This window comes from Notolabrus celidotus, chromosome 3, assembly GCF_009762535.1.
Source record: "Notolabrus celidotus isolate fNotCel1 chromosome 3, fNotCel1.pri, whole genome shotgun sequence".
Lineage (NCBI taxonomy): Eukaryota > Metazoa > Chordata > Actinopteri > Labriformes > Labridae > Notolabrus > Notolabrus celidotus.
The window spans coordinates 20,736,370-20,759,915 of NC_048274.1; the positions used below are offsets into that span (position 1 = coordinate 20,736,370).

The 23,546-nt window shown below is 40.8% G+C and overlaps 1 protein-coding gene across 1 annotated transcript in view; it reads right to left on the reverse strand.

Moving 5' to 3' along the window:
* Positions 1-23,546, reverse strand: part of LOC117810596 (transcription initiation factor TFIID subunit 4) — a 110,568-nt gene that overhangs the window by 16,812 nt on the left and 70,210 nt on the right. Inside the window, 1 exon segment of the mRNA XM_034680509.1 lies at positions 16,514-16,636. Within this exon segment, the coding sequence (XP_034536400.1) occupies positions 16,514-16,636 (123 nt within the window).

Genomic DNA, 23,546 nt, shown 5'->3' on the forward strand with positions numbered 1-23,546 from the left:
GTTCCTCTTCCACAGGCCCAGAAGGCTTCCTTCCTACCTGCACAGCATTTTTGGCAACCTGCTTTATTATGCCACATACAAGAGCATCATCTTCCAGGCAGCTGTGTGTGTATGAGTGTGTGTGTGTATAATACTTATCTACATATTGACTTGGTTTAAACCCACACCCTTGTCTGCCATAATAATTACACATCTTGTAAAAGGAAGTACTCAATTCTTGCTGCACCTGAGGCGGGCAGCTGCAGGAGTTGCCCACTGGCGCCCAGCAAACACACCTCCGGCACTGCCTGGTATCCAAACAGCTTCAGCATACACCCACAGCATTGCCTTCCGCCGTGAAATGGTGGCTTTCTATTAAACTCTCACTGAACAGAAAGCGCCAACGCAAGCACGGGTAAATGTGTTTCAACATATCGCAGGAACAAAGAGGTGCGGATAGGTTGGACAGGTAATAAAGACAGCAGGGGCCTGTTTTATGGTTGTCAACAAGTCAGACCACACACGCATTTCTGCACACACCTAAATACACAAACTAACACCAACACAACAAAGCGGTGGTGTGTAGTGACACAGGCCAGCCCAGGAGGTGTGTTTACATTTTGTGGCTCTCTGGACCTTGTTGTATGTGTATATAAGAATCTCTCCAAAAGGCCAGGCTGGTCTTTTCCAGCCAAAACCACATCTATTGCTCTCAACTGCCACGACATGTAATCAGAACAGTGATGCGGGTGAAAGAGGCCATATCCAGCTATTCACAACTCTCCTCAAAATTCTCTCAGAGGAGGGCGTTCATTAGTCCAACAAATACATAATTTATGCAATCTAAAAAATACATGTGATCATGAATCAAAACGGGAATGAGAGACACAGAAACATTGAGTTCTCTGGTGATGCTGAATCTTTGTTTCAGGGGAAAGCGAATACAGGTCAAGTTGTGGGCAGCTGACATTGCAACATTGTTGTTCTGCAGTTCAAATGCAAGTCCAGGCCAAAACCTTGGTAACCCAGTAGTTCAAATTAGCAACAACATATGAATATCAGTCCACTTTCTCCAAAACTACCCTGCTGTATTCAAGAGATTGTATCCTCCATTATCCATGTTTAGTTTTAGACATGTAACTACAGACTAATCTTTTGTTTGGTTATGCTAAATCCAATCAGATATATGGATTTTGGTAGACATGTACATGAATGGTGGCTTCACCAAGAAAGCATGAGACACATTAGGTTAGATTGTCTGCTAAGAGACATAAACCAAGGCCCACTTTGATTTTCTGCAACATAAACAAGCAACTAAAACAGCAACACTGCAGCCAATATCCTTTATGCTCTCTCCATTCAGGACGGATAACATTCATGTGCACGATGATGTCTATATTCTGCTGAGATTATTTGTCAAAAACGCCTGAATTTCACAGTTAATTGGCCTCCCTAATTAGCACAGGATGTCTAATTCCCATTGCAGTCAGTGTGCTAAATGGTAAAGCTTTAGCGAGCGGATGCTGTTTCTTTTTTTTTTTCGTTTGAGCAGAGAGACTCCCGGTGCAAGCCGAGCTACACTGTACATTACACACTCAATGATCGATTCTAAATCTTAATTAGGGAAACGACAAACAAGCAAGGGGACTTAATGAACTGTGTACCTTGTCAAACAGCTGGCTGATTATTTTTATTGAGATATATGTTAAATTTAATGATTTGGGCAATTAACTGTGGACCCCTCTGTACTTTCTGAGGGACATGGAGGGGCCACGGAGGTGAGCAGCCGGGCCACAGACCTAATGAAAAGCAGCTGACAAATATTTGTCACCCCTAGAGTGCTGAAAAAGATATCATCAGCTATGACGACCTTGCACTCAGGAATAAGATTGTAGAAATTACACTCCCCTGTGTGCTCCTTTTCCGTCGTTTATGGTCCAGACTTGCACTGCTCTGATGTTGTAACAAGACATGTTTCAGGCTCTCTCTGCAAAGCTGGGACTTCATCCCATTAGTGATCTGAGATGTTCAGCAAAAACAATACAGAAACATAACAAAAGACATCTAAAAGTGGGCACAGCCTTTATTATCAGTTTTTTTCACGGCCATCCATTTCTAACTTTTTTTCTAAATTGGTCAAATGGAAAGCAGTGAAAAGCGAGGAAAAAAAAATTAAGCCGAGCCGAAAAGTGCGACTTGGATTTAATATTTTATAATTGCCAAGGGACATTCTAAGATCAATGAATTTTTGCCCGGGACGCACATCAGAAAGAGATGTACTTCAGTCTTTTTAGGGAACATTGGTCTATTTAATTCCAGTGTCTGATGCATGTGAAATATGCCTTCCATGGCCTCCTTCTTCTTCCCCGGGCACTGCTGCAGGCAGACATTACCACTTTTAATGGTCCGCCATGAGAAGAGGCAAGTCAGCCAATAACCCATCCTCACTAATGGATCGCCTTGTTTGTTCTCTTTTCACCATTTTCTGAAGCTAATTTTAGATGTTCTGTTTTTCTGTTAAAAGACAAAATAGAGGACAATGTATCACAACAGTACTCTAGCACAAAACAATAAAAAGAGAAAAGAATACTCCTCACACTGAAGGAAAGATATGAATTGTGTTGTTTCAGCAATTCAATAACGTGGGCCATCTCTTTGGAGGACAGTAGCTGGTGGTTGGTTTCGGGGTTTATGAAGGGTAGCTGCAGTGTAACTAAAACAAAGCCTCTCCCTGTGGGAGACTGAGGGGGAAAGGCACTTCTGGCCCCTTTAGTAAAAAGCTTCGTGAGGAATTGCAATGAAGGCAGTTAACAGCAAGGGTTTTTAGGGTTGGGAACAATACAGTCACTAATTGACTCATCACCTGCTGCAGAACCACAAGACATATCCACTTGTCAATCTGAGCTTTTCCTATTTTGCTAAAACATGTTTTTCTAGAATTCAATAGACAATAATTCAATAATAGATAGTTTGATGGCTGACCTTTGCACTGCAGTTTTTTTCTATAGGATAATAAATCACTTTAACTTACCATGTCAACCTTTCACTATCATACAATATTGTCAAAAATGTCAGGGATTCACTGACACTAGATTCCCAAATTTATGATAAAGGATATAAAGGTTATATGTGCATGGGGAAAAAAATCACTGCATTATAATGTGAGAATGTTCTACAAAAAAAACACTGTTTTTGACAGAAAATTGGAAAATGCAAGCTGCTAAAAAAGCTATGAATGTAAAGGCAGTGCTCCATTATTTAGTATTGACTTTTTAGCACAAAGCTGCTGCTTACAGGATGCATAATGGACACTTCCACCCTAAAAAGTCCTGATTCAGATTTTGGAAACTCAAACTGATCTCTATGTTGGCATTTCTGCCATCTAGTTGTAGTGTTTTGCCTACTCTGTGTCTTAGCACCTCTCCTCTGCCTCCTTGGCATTCTTCTGCCCCCCTACCGGCTCCTAATGAAAGATCCTTCCCAGCTTTTTCTCTTTTCTTTCCCCAGGCTCAGACCTTGACAGCTGACAATGGAGCTGACATAAAACTTATAGTCAAAGGAAAACAAACTTAAACACACTGTGACAAGAGAATGCAGAGCTCCCTTACAATGCCATGGTGCCGCAAAGCAATCAGGGTTAGATGTAACAGCAACGCAGGAGGTCCAATAAAAACGACAGTAAGTCACACAAAGACACAGGAGTTTCTTAAGTGAGCCATAACAGAGAGAACTCTGCAGGCTCTCCAGGGCTCTACCATGTAAGTTTCAGAGGCTCTGTGTTGACAACTTCATTAGTAGCGCCCGCGTGCTAAGACTCTGAAGTCACTCAACAACATTATTACATGTTAGGCCTCAGAATTTGGTGGCCCAGAGTTTCCATCTCCTCCAGGATGAAGGAAACATGGGCAAAGCATTGATCGAGGCGTTTTTTCGCCAATCCCTATGAGTGGAGAAGGCGTAGGATGAGGCGAGTGGGTTTGCACAGCTCGGTATAGCACAGCATGGGGCCCAGGTTGTTAGGCTGTCCCAACGTCCCTGGCCAGCAGGCTAGCTAGAGAGCCATCCATTAACGACTCGCCTCCATAGCAGCGAGGCGGTGAGGGGGAAAAAGGCAGCAAATTTCATTCTTCAGAAATTTAATTATATCAAGATTAACAAGGGAGGTAATTAATTTCTTTAAGATGGATATCTTTTAAGTGCCTGGGGCTCAACTTTGTTGTCAAAACTGTATATTTAACCATTATTTCAGGGCAAAGTTTTAAAGGCAGGAATGAGGCAGATCACTTCTTTGCCATGAATATGGAAAGAAGGTTTCTTATCTAAATAGGGAGATTACAGTGTTAATACTAATGTCTACAATTATTTACATTTTACAAATTTTAGGTCTTTATATGAATTTATAAAAGCTGCACTAACTACCTTTTAAATAATTTCACATGGTTATACCCTAGTCTTGCCTGGGTGGGGGATTGTCATGGCAGTCTTAGTCAAGAACTCAAAGATGAAACTATAGACACTGTGTGTACCAGTACCAGTGCTCTTCAACAGTACAAACGAATACATCATCATTTTTAAGAGGGTTTTTTTAATGGGACTAATGATTGTCAGGCTACAAGTTTAGGATTTGTAATCGTGAGAAAGAGTAAAAAGATCCCTCAGCAGATGTGATTGCTCTCCTACTTCTTTAAATGTGACCTCCTAGAAAATTATATCTGAATGACTGAGGTTGTGGAGCATGAACGGCCCTTGTGCATGTGTTTGTTTGTGTCTGTATTACTGATCGTTGAGTTTTCTGAGCTCCTTTCCAGGAATGAAGACATTGAACTTGTGATGCTGAGTCAAGCTGACAGGTACAAAGACCTGCAGATATAAGAGTTTTTTAAGACCTACAGGTATTCAAGTTTTCAAGACCAACAGTATCTCTTCTACTCTCACATTCTATATTTAAATTCATGTGCAGCAAGCAGGTTACAGACATATGTATTTTTTATGCCTCACGTGAGTGTAACCGTTGAGAAGCATCAGCTCAAGTCACATGCAAACTGCTGGGTTTGGAGAACAGAGACAGTGGAACAAACAGGCTACTCTGAGCTTCTCTGTAATTCAAACATGCTGAACTCCATTTCTTGGGTCTCATGTCCCTGAGGATTTTAATCTAGATGGTAAACAATTTAGAGATGTATGTTGTGAATACATGGAACATATGAATCGTTCTGTCAAACTTAAGAGCAATATGTTTATGTTGTAAATAACTATGTTTTTTAAGCTGCCCAGTATCTTTATGAGAAAAATTTGTTATAAAACCGCATCAATCAGTTGCATGGATCTATCCAAGGCAATGTATGTTTCATGGTCTTTTAGTGCACCACTTTGGCCCAGACTAAAATGTCCAACTAACAATTTAATGGGCTGCCATAATGTGTTGTACAAACATTCCTAGTTCCCAGAGGATAAATCCTATATACATTCTCTCTTGTTAAAGCCATGAGCAGGTCTCCAGTTAAATAACCTGACACCTAATGGAAACACTGTCTTAAAATCGGGAATATGTATTCATAGTCCCCAGAGGATGAATCTGCATGACGTCAGTTTCAACTTCTCCTGTGGCACCACCAGCAAGTTAAAGTTTTGATTCATTGTGTCAAATATATCTCACATTTTATCAGATGCAACCATAGACTGTATAAAATATGGACGTAGAATCTGTGTAGTCACCCATCTGTTTCTGAAGCGCTGTTTTGAGGCCAATAGTTGGTGGCAGCCATATTGCTGTTGTCGAGCGATTGTGACGTAAAGAGGCGGGCTTTGAGCCTCCTAGCCAACAGCTACAGTGTTCCCGCCTGTCAATCAAGTCAGCTGTGCCTCTCATTAGAAGACTTGTAATCTCAATTTCTCCGAAATTGCCGCGTTCTGAAAAAAATTCACCCCCCTCACAGTGTGTGCCGATCGAGAAATGAGCTATCCAGACTGCACTCGTCCTTTGTACCAGGCTGTAAACATGTTTATTTCTGCTGTAAAGATCATCTTTTTTGAATTGGTGTGTAAGTGGTTCCGGTGCTTCCAGAGCCAGCCACAAGCGGATCCTCGATGAACTGGATCATTGGACTATTTTTAGACCAGAGGTTGCCGCTTGGATGCAACAGGACTGAATTTAGTACAGACAATATGGTTACCAGAGGGTGACACAAAAACACTTTGGTGATCTGTGACTTTTCCTCAAGCAACATCATGGGGTTCATATTTTTTATTCAAAGTTCAATGCCTTGTGAACATTTAGGTGGTTTGTCATGTGCCAACCTGACTTAGATATGAACTGTAAAATTTGGTGAATAAGACCCACTTTAATGCAGTTTTTGTCATCTACATACAGTTTTAAAATGAAAACTGGCAGAAGGTCAGTGAATTGATTGTGTGCAGTTTCTGACAAATTAGCCCCAGTAGCAAGGAGGACTGCAAAGTCTACATGAAATAAAATCAGACGGTACTAAAAGAGGTACACGGCTGCATAGAGAATGAACTTTGTGGACTGTGCTGAAGACATTGTCCAATAGAAAGACAGTTTTCCTTTGAGAGACCCCCCATAACAGACTCTTATAAGGCAGTGCAATTTATAATCCAGGTTTTTTCTGTAATTTTGTCCAATGCTTTGGTTTTTGACGAATTACCTTTTTGACTCATTAAAGCTAGGGTTGGTAGTCACGGAAAACTAGCATGAATTTGAATGTATCATTTCCTCAGGACTCCGTCTAACCCCTCCCCTCCTCCCCTCGGAGCTCCTCCAAAACGACGCCACCGCTCACATGCACGAGCGCCGCTGCTTCGCGACTATATGATCGTGACTGATTCAAAACCGGTCCTCAGCACATCGTTTGTGTTTCGCACTACGTCAACTCAGTAAATAGAGGCAGGGGACGGGGAGTGCACGCCAGGGAAATGTATGCGCAGGAGGCGGGCAGAATGGCAGGATGGATTTGATTGGTTTAATAATTTGGCTCCTGATGGCAGGGATTGGTTGGAGTTTTCCCAGGTTTACTCCGGCTGTAGATAGCAGCTTTTTTCCGCTCTTTTTTAAGAATGTATTGATTGCCATCGGGACATAAAGATCATTTTAACCAGTATAACAAAAAAGTGTATCTAAATCTGACAACCAACCCCAGCTTTAAGTCAAAGTAATGACAAAACATTGGTCTGCTTCCAATATTTGTACTCCTCAGCAGCAGTTGTTTTTGTGTTAAGTCCTTATTAACTAATATTAGCATGCTAACATGCTCAATTAAGATTGTGACCTTTTATAAGTCGATAAAGGGCATCTTGGCGTGTCATTGTGACTATGTTGGCATGCTAGTGTTAGCACTTACAACTGATATTGGCTACATGCTTTATGATGCGACAGGCTGGAGGATCATTTCTAGCTCCAGATTTGATCTTCACAAATGTGTCGGAGTTGTGTCTGTTGATCGATGGTTGGAGCTGGTGTACAGAGATTATCTCAGATGTATCGTTTATGGGTTTAATCTCTTATGAAGAGTTCTATCAAATAAATATTTTCATTAAAATGTAACAGCTTGTGTCATATTAAGTATTGTAGGAGTGAAATATACTTATGGAGATTAAGTGTTATTATATTAACACTTGTAAGATGGATATTGTTATGTTCACCCGCAAATGAGTACTTATCATGGATTACAGGTCATATGTAGTTCTATTAATGACATAAGTTTTACATTTTGTATATTTAATGCAGAACTAAACAATGGTGGATACATTCATTCCACAAAACTTGAGAAAACACAAATGTGTTTATCTTTACAGACTAATGATATGGCCACTTTCTAAATGCTTTAACCCATAGTGCATTGTGCATTAACCAGTGGTAGTACCGCTGTGCTCTTCATTGTGCAGGGGAAGGAAAGTTGGCAAAGTGCAGTGTGTTAAAGCTCAACGAACGTATGGCATCTGGCCAAGGAGCCCCTGTAACCATTCTGAAGACTCAACTCTGTCTCCTTTGTGTCCTCGCAGGAAGTACAGAACTGCCTTGAGACATGAAGTCAAACAAATATTACAATCTTCTTGACATTATGAAACCAAAAGCAGCCTCTCTGTGCCCTCTTTAATCATATTTATGTAGTATGCAGAAAAGTAGAGGAATCCTTATGCTTCATTACAGCTGAACATAAGTGATGCTAAAGTCTTTGCACTCTACTTCTGATCCCACGCTAGAAAACTGTGTGGTGAAATAAATAAATAAATATACACAACAGCTAATTTGAGGTTAATATCGATGCATTGAGAGATGCTTCCATATGGTTAAGAGCAAAAGTAGCTCTCCAGATTTTAAAGAAAGCTAAAAAGAAGTCAAGTAAGCTGTCTTTTCTACTTCTAATTTCCATTGTATTTCTGGTTTGGACATGGAGAAGAGTAAGCAAGTAGACAGGAGGGATGTTTTAGTAGTACTCATACCAGCAATGCCTTTCCTCCTACTGTACCAACAAACAGGCACGACCGTAAAACCAAATACTATCCCCAACGGGTTATGGGCAGGGAAGGGAAAAGACGGGTAGGAAAAGGAGATGAGGAGGAGGGGCAAATGGTCTCTGTCATGCTGTCCCTTTTGCTAGCACTCAGTTGGCCGTTCTCCTCCTTAACCAAACAGCCTGGTTGGTCGTAGTCCTCTGAGTCCTTTCACCCCCGCCTCCAGCTCCGGAACTCTCGTGCTCTGCGAGTTTCCTGTTTGTCTGGTTGAAGACCTGGCCGGTTTTTACTCCCAGGCGGCATACTGGGAGCGACGTAAGAGGAGGAGGAGGAGAAGGAGAGGAAGAAAAGCACGAGAGAGAAGGACAGAGGGGAGGTTGGCGGGGAGAAGGCAAAGGGAGAGACACTGAACACTCCCAAGTTGGGATTGATTTACTTCATTAACCGAGATTACAAGTTTAACTTACAAACCAGAGGTCAAAATTTCTCATTAACAAGGGGACCGTGGAGAACCTCGGGGCTTGGAGACCACTCTTATTACTGACTACACATTTCAATCTGTCTTTGATGTTCCATGTCTGCCTTTCTACCCCCTCTTTCCCCCTCCTATTTTTTGGCAGCGAGGTTGATTTTAATTGTAGCTATAGAACAGAGCATAGTTTGCCTGTAAGCCAGCCTCCACATCTGTAGTGAGTGCAGCTTTAGTGATATTGGGTGCAGTCCATAGCTTGGGGCTAATTTTAATGGTCCCCCCCTCCTCCTCCCTCCTTCATTGGAGACTCAGATTGTTTTCCACGTGATTCCTGTTAATTTAGCTGGAGGAAAGGGCATCAGTTTTCCTTGTGCTTTTCCCCCCTCTCTCCCCATGCCTCTCACTCTATTGCCTCACTCCTTCTTTCTGATCTACAGCCTCAAAGAAAGAAGGTGAAATGAATTCAAATGGAAAAATAGACTGTGCTCACTATTAAATCGCTCGCCTACCTTTGTCCCTTGCATTTGCGCCTGGTCGAGGCAGATACGAGAAAGGAAGTGTGGCTGTACAAAACCGAGGCAATTTAGCTCTTATTGTTGCTTTTACGTCAACAAACAAAGCTCTTCCTTTGATGTGATAAATGGCCTCAGTGGCGGGATGATAACTACGAGCTCGTAAATGTGTCAAGGATGTTTCAAAGCTGTGAGCATGTTTAACACTGCGGGACATTGCGCGTTGAGGAACATTTTACATCGCAGAACCTTTAATGCTAACCTTAGATGTACTGAGGAGCCTCTATCTGTCTCTCATAAGGTAGCAACACAGGAAGGAGGAAATCATAACACCTGAAAATCAGTGAGGGGGAACGAGGAAGTCAAGGGCTCAAATAGTGTTTAATCATTGTGAGATTGCAAAGTTCAATGAAACAGAATTCTAGTTGAAGAAAACATACACTTTATTTACATATCTTTTTCCATGTGTCAACACTTTCTAATCAAGCATCAGAGTACTGTTGTCCACATCTAAAAGCTTATGTTTTAAGGGATATCGAGCCTTTCTCATCCCCTCATCCACCTTCAGTTGCCCTTTGTCACTGCCCTCCATCCCTCCACCTTCTTCAAGGTAGCTCACCCTTGACTTTGTGCTGAACTTCAAAAGCCTGTGTGTGCTGATTGGAGGTTTAAGGCTGCAGGACTATTGCGCCGGAGGGGGTGGGTTGATATGTGTGTGTGTGTGTGTGCCTGTGCCGCCCCTGCCTGTGCAGTGACCCACTGCTGGGGCCGCAGCAGGCCCTCTTCCAGTGAGCCAGCCAGCAGCCTCAGCCATTGGCTCCTTGAAAATAATCCACCCTGCGGAGCCCTGTAAGGCCCCCTTTGTTCCCTCCTGCAGACTAGATCAGGCTGGAGACAGACACTCCAGTCTTGACTGGCTATCAGTTTCACAGCCCGTGGCCATCCACATCCAGGCACAGGCCCAAGCCCGGCCAAGCCACCTTCAAATTAAAGGTGGGTGAACAAGGGTGGTGGTGATGGTGGTGGTGGTGGTGGGGGGGGGTTAAGGTTTGGGGGGGAATAGAGTGAAATTGTGTCACCTGAATTCCATCACAGTCCGAACATGGTGGAAAGGTGGTCTGATGAGGAGGAGAACAAGCAAGAGGGAATGAATATTGAACAGGGTTTGAACAGGAGCTATGCCTTTCAGTGAACAGAGCAGGATCTCAACCAGGCCATTATCTGGCTCCTAATTTGAGCTCTGGCACAGCACTGAAGGGCTGCCTTTGTCTGGGATTAATGCGGAAAGCTCAGGATGCGATGTCAGAGGGAAATAATCAGCATGGGCCCTTCATAACGTTGGCTGCTTGTGCTCCTGGCCAGGGCCCCCGGCTCATTTCTGTGGAGATGAAATCTATGACAAGCCCCTCAGTGAAGCTAAGAGCAGGCAACAGTCCAGTAACACCCACAGGCCTCCAGGCATCCTGTGACCCCCTTAGAAAAGTCACATTCACTTTGCTCTGGAGAAGGGAAAGAGAATGCTGCGGGCGCTTCCAGCCCATGTGAAATGAAGAAATGTGAGGAGGTGAAAACGAAGTGAAAATAAGTTAAGATTCCTCGTCCACCCCCTCTGCAATCACCAGAGGAGGGGCACACTGTGACTTCACTTCATTATGCCCCTCTAATTAAACATGAACAGGACATTAAACAAAGGGAATAAACAGAAAAAAAAGAAGAGCTCCAGCATAATGTATTCATGTTTATGTTGTGTAACTACATTTGGGAGAGCAGTCTGAGGAAGCAGCTTTTTTTTTAATGCAGCAGAAGGTCGCAGGCTAATACCCATCAGGGTAAACCATTCTGAAAGAGGTTGGCACTGCACTCAAGGACCAGAAGTAATGCTTTTATTTTGTTATTTATGCTTTTTTACCGGGTGCATTACTATGCTCCTCTGCAGCATATTGCTGTTAAGCGAAGGATGTGAAGATGCAACTCGATAAGCAGGTTATTAAAATGACCAATTGACATTCAAAATTCAGCCTTATTTTAGATTCATCATATTTACGGATGAATATGTGGAATTTAAATGTTTCTCTCCGCTGCCTGAAGGGAAATGTGACTTAGTACAGAAACTGTGCATGACTTCATGTATGACCCTGTGTTGAGGAAATACAATACTTTAGTCGCTGCTTATAGAACCTCAAACAGTACACTGTTCTGTATAAAAACACAGTTAGCTTAATTAAGAACAGACCTGGCAGGTCACACGGAAGTATAACACCCTGTTCATACCATTTTTGCCTTGTTAAAATGACAATGTGATGAGTAAGCTACCTGGCTAATGCTTAACAGGTGAAGCGTGAAGAGGATGTGTGGTATTCAGGCCACAATGGCTGTAAACTAAAGCCTCAAGAGCAAGATTGAGTACCCCATCCAAAACACAAACCCTCTCCCTGGAGCCTCAAGAAAGGTTCCCCACTCATGACTGTAATCGTAGAATTCAACTTTTGTTTCATCTTTATCCACAAAGTAGATGAACAAACATGAGAATAATGGTTCAGAGGGTGTTTACTGCATCTACAGCCCACCAGTACACTTCACAGCAACCACACCACAAAACATCAGCTGCAGACACACAATCAGCTCAGTATCTGTGGGAATAAGGATGTGAAGATAGAGCTGAACTCACTCTGAATCTCTGATCACTCATGATAAATATCACACTGCACACATAATCATTAAATAAATCAAAGTTAACCTCACTTCTTCTTTTGATATTGAGAATATCATGTATCTTATTGCCTGGCTGTGTAAAAAACTTGATTATGATTGGTTAAAAAAAACAAAAAACAACTGTAATCATTTGTCATTCAAAAAGGAGACCCCAGGGACAACCTGTTCGCACATCACGTTAAATCAATCTGTATAAAGAAGTCCGGCATATTTCACCTCTGCCTGTTGACAATGTGGCAAAATTATATTTACTTTTGGGCTTTTTGCTTATTTTCCCTATCTTTGGCTATTCTTACGTCTTCTAACGTCTATTCTATTCTCTGTAAAATATTCCACTGTTAGTCCTCCATTATAGCTACTGCTGTAATCCTGTGTTTATTCCTTTACTTGAGCATTTATCCTTTTCTACTGGATCATGATTTGTAGCTCACTATAAGGATCATGCTGTGGCCTTGAACAATAAACATTACACTTCAATGAAACAACAGTTAACACAACACCATGGAACCTTTGATCACACACACACACACACACACACACACACACACACACACACACACACACACACACACACACACACACACACACACACACACACACACACACAAATCTAGCAATCTACTATTCATTGTAAAGTTCTGATTTCTTTCATTTTATTGTGTTTTGTCCTTCAGGGCTAACAAAGGTCTTTATAATGGTTGGCATCTATCAAATTTGGTTCTCAATGTGAAACATAATAATCAATGCAATTAAATGTGAACCCAAAATACCTGAAACACACCTGACATAGACTCAATCAACAAACCATCAGTTCTGTATCTGTGTACCATTAGTCTTTGTGTAAAGAAATAATAGGACAAATTATCACATAGTTACAGATCGTATCCTCTCTCATTCAGTTCATCTCAGTAAACTTTAGAGCCCACAATATGTCAAGCTGTCAGTATTTCCTACATGACAACTGAAGAGGCAGCCAAAGAGAAAACTCTTGGAGAGGTTCGGGTCAAACTCCCACAGGGAGTTTTATCTTTATTTTCCAATCTGCATTTGTATGTCTTCTTATGCATTCTGACATCTTGACTTAATTTCAAATATGTTGCATAACAGAAAACAGTTAATCGTTTAAACTATTTCAAACCTGTTTTTACTGCTCTTTAACACATTTTTGGTTGGCTAAGACTTTTATATGTGTTGATTATTATTAGCTTGAGTAAGCTCTGAAGCTCAAAGCCTATTGGACGACAGAAGTTCTTAGAGTTGACTTCTACATGATCCCCTCCTCCTCCTAAAGAAGCCACATTACTTTATCAGCAATGATTGGAAAATGCTGAGGCCGAGACAACCGAAAAAGAGGCTGTGTCTGCATGGATGATTTTTTTATTTTCAGGAAATGAGCAGTGTTATGTTGAATGTTGTTTTGGCGGTTACACTGACCATGATGGTAAAACAAAGTGAAAAGTTTGAAAGAGTTGGACTTGATCAAGGCTAAACAAAAATGATAGCAATGCTTTATGACTGACACATGGTTCTGGACACATCTGCAAATTTGGTAACCAGCAAATAGAAGCTGTGATTTAGTCACAGCTTCTATTTGCTGTACTAGAGAATAATCTTATAAACAAATTATGTGTTCAGACACTGCAGGCAGTCTTGTCAGCGTGGCTGCTGTCGAGAAGTGTTGGCGCTTCCCTTTATGTCCATTTTGCTGTTCTGCATTTTAGATTCTGCATTATTCCATATACTTCCTTATTCATCCTCATCTTAACTAAATAGAAACACAATTTTCCCATCCTAAATAGCATGTCATATCTAAAACTTTTACTAGCTGGTGTTTAAGAAAAATTATATTAGGATGAATACAATTTTAGTTTGGTATTGCTAGCATAAATCAATCATGTTCTGGTATATTTAGCATAACCCACTGTACTTTTCTTCTTCATGATATAAGAAAAAGTCTATCGAAAACATCTTGCTGGCTAAGTAAATCATGTACATTTGATATTAATGTGCACGAGTAACTGGTCATTTCATGTAAATTGTTCTATTTTTTTTATCAAATGCGAAAAAACTATTACAACATGATATCTGCATTATACTGTGGGTACGGAAAGTATTCCTACCCCTTCACTTTTTCTACATTTTGTTATGTTACAGCCTTATTCCAATATAGATTAAATTCATTTTTTCCGTCAACATTCTACACACAATGCCTCATAATGACAAAGTGAAAAATGTTTTGTAGAAATTTTTGCAAATTGATTAAAAATAAAACACTCAAATATTGCATATGCATAAGTATTCACATGCTTTGCTTTGAAACTCAAAATTGATCTCAAATGCATCCTTTTTTCCTCTGATCATCCTTGAAATGGTTCTACAGCTTGATTGGAGTCTACATGTGGTAAATTCAATTGATTGGACATGATTTGGAAAGGCACACACCTGTCTATATAAGATCCTACAGTTGACAGTGGATGTCAGAGCACAAACCAAGCCATGAAGTCAAAGGAATTGTCTGTAGACCTCCGAGACAGGATTGTATCGAGGCAAGGATCTGGGAAGAATAAAGAAAAAATTCTGCTGCGTTGAAGATTTCAAAGAGCACAGTGGTATGGAACCATTAGGACTCTTCCTAGACAAGACAATGTCCTGAGTGGCCCTGCCAGAGAGTCCGGACTTGAACCTGATTGAACATCTCTGGAAAGCCCTGAAAATAGCTGTGCACTGACGCCCCCATACAACCTCATTGAATTTGAGAGGATGTGAAAAGAAGTATGGGAAAAACTCCCAAAACCCAGGTGTGCCAAGTTTGTAGCACCATATCTGAGAAGACTGGAGGCTCTAACTCCTGCCAAAGGTGCTATAACAAAGTATGGAGTAAAGGGTGTGAATACTTATATACATACATTATTTGAGTGGTTTTTTAAATTCATTTGCCAAAATGTCTACAAAACATTTTTCACTTTTTTATTATGGGGTATTGTGTGTGGAGTGTTGGAATAAGGCTGTAACACATAACAAAATGTAGAAAAAGTGAAGGGGTATGAATACTTTCTGTACCTACTGTATATTGGATTTCAGCCAACCTGCTCTCTTATTATTGGCATCAGTCATTAAAAAAACATTATCAGTTGACCATTAAACAAACCCACAGTATACCACATATTAGAGATTTGCTGATTTTGGGGTAATGTCTGAAATTGCATTCACTTTAATCACTTTAATATCTTACAACCATTAAGTAAAAAATATCTGCAAACCTGAACCCACAGACAGATGAAAAGTTTGTATAATTTCTGAGAAAAGTGAGCAATGTACAGTACAACCCAAAGTCTTTGAAGAACAGCACTTTAATATGTAAAATTATGTATTTAAAACAAAAACTGACTTTCTCAGGAGGAATCACAAATATCTGACCAGCAGCTGGAAATGGAAACCACAGCTTTACCTGCAGTTATGGATTCCTATTTCATATTCACTGTTTTGAAGATACATACCCAGTGACTCATGTTTTGCATATTAAGTAAACCTTCCTGTATGAACCTCACACATTCAGGGTAACAGGAACATGAAAATTACCACTGAAAGCTGTTTATACAAATATACCTTATTCAAATATGAGAAATACCTTATTTAGGATTTCAGAATTCTTCAGAGAAAGTGCAGATGGAAATTGCAATTATGTTTACCATTACAGAATCATTAGGGTGAGTGAAAGCTGCTTTTAAATAAGGATAAAGGGATGATTTGGCCCAAAATGCACTGAATCCTTCCTCAACCATGTAGCCATGAAGAGTGGGGAAATATACTCTGTATGTTATGTGAGCTACTCCTGTTGTTTAATGTGTCTAGATGAGCTTAGTAAGATTTTACAGACTTTAACTCTTGCTAGAATACAGTTTCTGGGTCACATAGTAAGTCGAGCATTCCCTGAGCTGAGTGGACAGGAAAAAACTCCCCTTGTTTCTCTGAGTAGTGAACAATGTGTGTACTGCATTACAAACTAAAGGTATGGTAATTAATTTTTGAGCTATTAGTCACACCCTCATGTGATACTTACAAACAGGTTATGGCTTGTCAAAAATAACTTAAGATTTTGATTTGACAACATAACAACATGAACTTTTGCTCTTTTTTTTATTAGTATGAGGCCATGGTATAACCAGGATCATGACCTTTGAGGTCTTCATAATCAGGAATTTAAGGACTTTGAAAAAACAAACAAAAAACAGTCCAACACCTTGTTGAATATCACCTTTACTTGTAGCATTGTTTTCCAAACAAATAAATATATGTTAGAAAACAATTAAACATTCACTACTGAAAATAGACAAAACATTAGACAGTATACAGATGTGGTTCTTACCTCTGTCCCTGATGGAGTGGCCCCTGGTGAATCCACTTTACGTTTTTTCCGAGGTCCAATGGCAGCTAGTGCTGTAAGGTTGGCATCTCGCTGCCTCATCTGGGCTAGTTCCTGTTGTTGCATCTGGTGAAGAGAACACAAAGTTTAGAAAGGTAGTAACACTACATTGTGTGGTGATGGGTTACCCAGGTGTCATCTGCATCTACACAGGTAAGTAGGCTGAGTTGAAGTATTAGTATGAACCACAGAGTTCAATGAAAACCTGAAAGGTTCAAGTGTATTTACTGACTCCATGCAAAGAAAGATTCTTTGTCCAGTAGTTACAACCTTTGATTTATTCCACATCTGTAGCACTGTTGTCCCCAGTGGCAGATCGTGTCTTCTAGCTTCAGTTGACTCGCACTGTCCTGCTCTACTCTGGGAATCTGTGTTCAGCTCTTGAGTGACCCAGCACTTGGTACTTTGGTAATTATTGTGGTGATGACAAGTTAATTGTTAATGATGATAATGAAAGGTCTTGAATTGTTTGGTTGTTTCATTGTAGATATACCTTATTTTCCAAAAAAAAATAAAAATAAAAATCCTTAATTACTTTTGTGCATTGCCTTCACACTGCTTGGCAGTACCTGCATCCAAATGGACTTAAAGCACCTTGTTACTCTTACTGAGCTTGTTTCCTCTTGTCTAGATCTTTGCTTGTGTTGTTCTTGTTCTCGTATAAATGTCGCTTTGGATAAAAGCGTCTGCTGAATGACATTGTAACATTGTAACATTGTAAAATTGTATCATGTCCTATAAAACTAATATTATATCAACTTACTTTTCTATTAAAGATGTGTGCTCTGTGTGTGCTGACCACATAATGCTGCACTGTGATAATTTGTCATTACAGAAGTGACCCTAAAATAAAGTTTTATGGTGTTAGGGTGATACTGTCACATTTTGAATGCTGTATTACTTTGTGATAACAGGAGAACAATGAGACAAGAGAGTAATCAAATGGGTAAATTCAGGTTTCAAGGGAATGGTCTCCCTTGTTGTATAAGCCTCTGTGCCAAACAAAATGGAAGTCTGCTGTCAGCCATTAACAGAGCTCCTGTCAAAGACTGAGTCTGTGTGTGTAGTCACATGGTCCCATTGTGATTTTTTCAGTTTGTGATGTAAAAAGGGGGAGGTTGTGTGGAGGTACTGCCCGGGGTAATGTCATGTCTAGCTGCAGGGCTGAAGGGTAACCTAGCGTCGCTGGGAGCTGCCCTTTCTATTGGGTGGATGTGTGAGGGCCTGAGGCCATGGCACAGAGGGTGTCAGCACTCCCTCTAACATGCAAACACAGTCCACACACACACACACACACACACACTCACACACATACACACATACACACACGTGCCTATCAATCTTGGCCACAGCACAGGGAATGCCTACCCACCAGCTTGCCTGCGTGCCTGCCCGCTGGGGGAGAGAGGCCCGGGTTGAAGCGAACAGGGACAATCAATGTGTGCTTTCATGTCTTTCATGTTCTTTTATGTTATCTCTCAGCATGCGTTCGCTGGGCGCTGGTGTTTGTGTGAGGCATGTATGTTGTCTGATCGAGGGAAAATTTCATGTTACTTTCAGATGGCGCTCTTTAAAAGGTTGCTTTGGTGTGGAAAGTCTGATCTAAAATGTGCATGCAGTTCCCTCTGATTTTTTCCCTAAAACCCCGATGGCAAGGCATGCCCTTTAGGGTGTTGCCACTTCACATTTAGCACGGCGGAACTGTTGAAAGATTCAAACACGCTGACAACACAGAGCAGGGGAAGTAATAACAGTTGTAGCAGGCAGCTGAATATCTAAAGCACATTTATTTGTTCATTTTCACAGAGGATGATGGTGAAAATGTGTATACAGTAGTTCAAACATTACCTAAAAGCAATGGTATCGACAAGTATTTGATGAGGTTAAAGGGAGGCAGGGCTGGTAATCATAGGTCCAGACTGTACATTTACAAAGACAGTATTAAGGGTGAACTGGGGATCAATGTTGAAAGCAGTAAACAGGGTGGAGATGATTTCTGCCCCTGTCTACATTGTAAATGTACCATCCATATTATCAATGCTAACCTTATTAGGCTTTGCCACAAACAACTCACAAATCTCTCCGGGCGTGACCTTAAAAAATCCCACAGCAAAGAAGAGAGTGATAGAGCAGAGAGACGGAGGGAGAGAGAGAGAGAGAGAGAGAGAGAGAGAGAGAGAGAGAGAGAGAGAGAGAGAGAGAGAGAGAGAGAGAGAGACAGAGAGAGAGAGACAGAGAGAGAGAGAGAGAGAGAGAGGGAGAGGGAGGTCCGCTATCTTACTGATGGCACCAGGATGCCGGCATCTCCGCCTGGCAGTTGGCACCAGGCATGGGCTCCCAGCGCCCAAAGCAACTGCCTGCATTTTCAGATTTATGACTGTATGATAAATGAAGACTTCATTTGACCATCTGCATCCCTCCAGTCTGCGTTTCCCATCAGTACAAAGGCCGCCATGACACAAGGAGACTGATTTCTGATTTCAATCTGGTGCCACTGTGCCGACTGTACCTTCCTTTAATGGCTACGTGCTGATACATGCCCAGAGTTGGGACGGCCTCTGATGGATTTGTATTCCCTTAGGAGTTGTAAGGAGATGACATTTGATTCAAACTTTCATAAAAAAGTAAGTTCACATAAAACCTCTTGAGCATAGGCAGTAAATAGGAAGGATCATGTATATGAGTTGCCTTTATGAAAGTTTACTCAACCTCCCTTTACAGCTTGGGGTTAGCTGACATGGAGACATGATGTGTGGTCCCATTCCATTCAATTCAATTCAATTCAATTCAATTCAATTCAATTCAATTCAATTCAATTCAATTCAATTCAATTAATTGGCATGAACAAAGACATGGTTCCATTCTCTGGTTAAAATGTATATGTTAATCACCTCTCTTGATAAGAATGGCAGTGATCTCGAATCTGCCTTAGCTCAGTAACAGAGCTCTGCCATCACTTGCCTTTCTTACTTTCACACAGAACCCCACATTAGGTAATGTTGGTGTCCCAACAATTTCTTTCCAGCTTTGACATCCACAGTGGTGCTATTTTAATCTTGTTTCGGGATGGACCGATGTATGGTTTTAACATCAGTAGCGGCTGATATCTGCACCCTTGATTAAAACGGGCCATCGTAATTAATGCAATTTAAAACGATTCCAGCAGCCGATGTGTATCTGTAATGTTGTATCAATGTAATTCCAGCATGCTAGTACACCTAATGGCTGATTCAGAGTAGAGGTTTATTACCGAGCTGGAGAAGTCACCTGTTGACCAAACTCTGGCACAAGTTTGATGTAACAGGTCAACAGGTGTTGTGTGCACATTTGTTTTTTTGTTTTCATGGTCAAATGTTAAAGATGATCCCAGCACAGTGGAAAGTCTTTCACCGTCCCTGGTAAAGATCAGCAGCATGCAATTTGTAGGGCATGTTACAGTGACAATTTAAGAGGAGGGACTATTAGCACCAATTAGAACACATGAAATCTCCTGGCTCTTCTGTAAAACAGACACAAAGAATTACTAAGAGGTAATGAAAAAAACATCCGCATCTGAATCGGCTCTTGTTTGAATTGGTATTCCTAGTTTGTGTTACTCTTTCAGTGATGACTTGGCAACTTAATTGCCTCACACCACTGTTACAACTAAGTGACAATTAAACTGATGTCAGGGTGTAGCGTTAATATACAGGAGGCATTTATAGAGTTTGTACTATATTATAGATTGGAATTCCTAGACTTGAATACCAGCAAATACTGTGTATCCCTCTAACAAAAGCAAGATAAAAAAAAATACACATTGTTGGTGGAAAAATGCATAATGCTAACATTTTGCTAGCCTTGTATAACATTTCACTCTTCCCTAGTTTGCATTGCTGTATAATGTTGTTTCATCACACAAAACAAATGTAAATGAAACCTGTTGAACATTTGGTGGGATACCTGGTGCCTCATTTTAAGAAGTGTCAGCACAGCTCTTATCGCTGTCTGTGAGTTTTAAAATGCTATTAGTAAAATAAAGACCTTGACATGATTTTAAAGATTGTTTTTACAAATTCAAACTGTGACCTAGAGTTCAAAAATCCCTCTCTACCTCCTGGTCTACCCTGTCGTCGATGTTAAGCCTTAGACACAGTCGCAGGCAAAAACTGCAAAGGTCACTACAGAGATTCATCCCAGACTGGAAGAATAACCAGCTGGCAGGATGCATACATTTGCCAGCTCCGATCAATGGTATCACATAAATATCTGCTGTTCCGAAGTCACGTAAATACCAGTGCTTCCAGTCTGCCTGTATGCCCTTTTAAAGCAGGGAACTAGAACTTGTAAAGTCAAATTATTAGCAAAGGTCAGAAGATGTAGAACAATTTCAAGATACCGGGCAGAATCAATCTACAGCTTTGTTAGAGAAAGGTTTTAGTCCTGATGCAAAAAGCACAATGTCAGGGGATGATGTCGTGGTTAATGTGGAAAATGTGTGTGTATTCATTTCTGGGGAAACACTTGTTGCATTTCCACAGACCTCTCTCCTATAGGTATGGAGAGCTGAGCTTAATGAATGTTAGTTAACAATATAAAGGTGTATAAATACAAACACTGACACTTTGAATCTATTACCAAACAGATAACTACTAGTATTCATCATAACTCTCAGAATTTCTTCCAGTCTAGGCGTTTGAGAGCTGCCAGAGGAGCTTCATAACATGTTTTCATCATATGATGTACAATTGATTCAGACAGAATTGTTTCTGTCATCATGAAAACCTGTACAGAGGCATTTACCAAAATGCTGCACCGCAATATACAGCACTTCGGGTCTACTCATCTTGTTTCAACAGTGCGATGTAAGCATGACTTTACTCCACTTGACATTCGCAGCATGAAGTCAGACATCACTGGTGCTCCTTAACAGTAAAAATGAAAATACCTACTGCCCCCTAAAATGCATCATATTTTCTTTGCTTGATATACGAATACATAATGTTTGATTTTCTTGAAAAACTCAGGCCCTGGATATCAAATTACAAGGTTTCATCGGATCATTCTCTGTCATGGGGTCATGTCCTGGAAGGCTTTTTCAAAATCATATTAAAATAACACTAGGACCTCTAGCTTGGTGGAGTACATGTTAATATTTATCAGCAGAGTAGCATCTGGTTTGCGAGTTCAACAAACAGGAGCTGAATCAGTTCAGCTGCTGCTGCAAAAAAAAAGGTAAAAGAAGCCAAATAACCATTCACAACATCAGCAGGATTTTTATTTTCAATCAGACCATTTTGGCCAGAGCATTAACTTAAGTTATGTCAAAGTTGTAAAGTAAAATAGTTTTTTTTACTAATTCACCTTATATTTCCATGAATATTGACGCGAGTCCTTTGGGAGAGAACAGATTCTTTAATCAAGTAAAAGCAAGTTAGACATTGTATTGCCTTTATTTTGAAAGTTCAGAGTCAATCAGTGGTCCACGCATGTTTTGACTTGATAGTGATTTGCATTACTAAAATGTACACAATGTAAAAATGATAACAGAAGCATTGGTTTAAATGTGTGAATCTAAAATATTAATTTCAATTTGTCTCTCTCTGTATTGATTTTCTGTTGGAGATTTTCCAAATTTCACTGAGCTCCGAGCCCTACGCCATAATAGAGTGGTAAAAGTGTCTTTAAAGACCTTAATAACAAATAACTGTTTTTTCTGAACACAGACGAAACTGCAGCATGTTCCCTCATGATGCAAAAATGTCCAAAATACAGCAAGAACCTCAGAGCGGTCTGACACGCCTGGAGTGAAGAGGAGGATGAGCTGCAGGAGCCATGATGAACCTGCCGTTCTCTGCTGTTTTTAACAAAGGCTTTTCTCTTCACCCCCCCCCCCCCCCCCCCCCCCCCCCCCAACTCCCCCCTCCCTCTTTCCCTCTCTCTGGCCTGAGGGGCTGCTCGCGGCCCCCCAGACGCTTACAGACAGATGTCCTTGGTAGAGCAGAACACGCTCTGCTTGACGTCACAAGCAGCTACGGGGCTGTGAAGGAAGCTAAAGGGCTCTCTGCTCTGCAAAGACCACAGAATAAAAGACAGACCATGAGATCTGTCTCTTACCCTCCCCCTAAAACCTCTGGTCCAAAAGGACACAGAGGAAGGGGGTCTCAGTTCATAGAAATAACATATGTCACTTTTAGTGCTAGCTTCTTTTTCCATAAGATGTTTGGCATCATTCATATATTCCAAACGTGAGAAAACCAATGTCCTAACATGTGTCCAACCTTCGCACTTCCTTGTGTTACTCTGTATGAAATGATGCATATTGTTTGTTGGATTGTGCTGACAAGAATTAAGAACTGCCTCACAATTACAAACTAAAAACATTTGAAATTACTGACATACATGGTGAAACCCACTAATAAAAGTACTGCACTGTTCTGTATTAAATATTAAAACAAAAATCTTTCTTACTGACAAGACACTTTAACAACTCTTCTGATAAAGTGTGTAGAACACTAGCACAGTGTTAAATTAACACCGATAATAATGCTATTCGGTGTCAGCAGTGGGAGAGACTGCCTGGGAAGATAAGACTTGATTTTTACGAAGACAAAACTCAAAATGGGAAAAAAACTGTGACTTCATTTATGACCAGAAACCCCAAATTGTTGTTTTCTGTCAAGCAGATCAACAGGGACAGGACAGCGGACCATTAGACATTGGCATCTCAACCGCTACCCATAAGCCACTGGTCCATTGGTCTACTGGTGTCTGTCCACTGCTTTGAGCCAGACCAAAATATGCCAACATTCAAATGGTGACAATACAAGGAGACACTCGTCGTACTCTCACAGGGAAGAATCCAATTGACTTTGGTGTCCTGTTCTGTAATGCCAAGTTTTAAACTTGTTCTTTTGAGTTAATCCTCCAGTTATGTTTGTTTCTCTGGAACAGCAAAAATGTTTCTGGGTCAATTTGACCCAGGGCATATTCAATT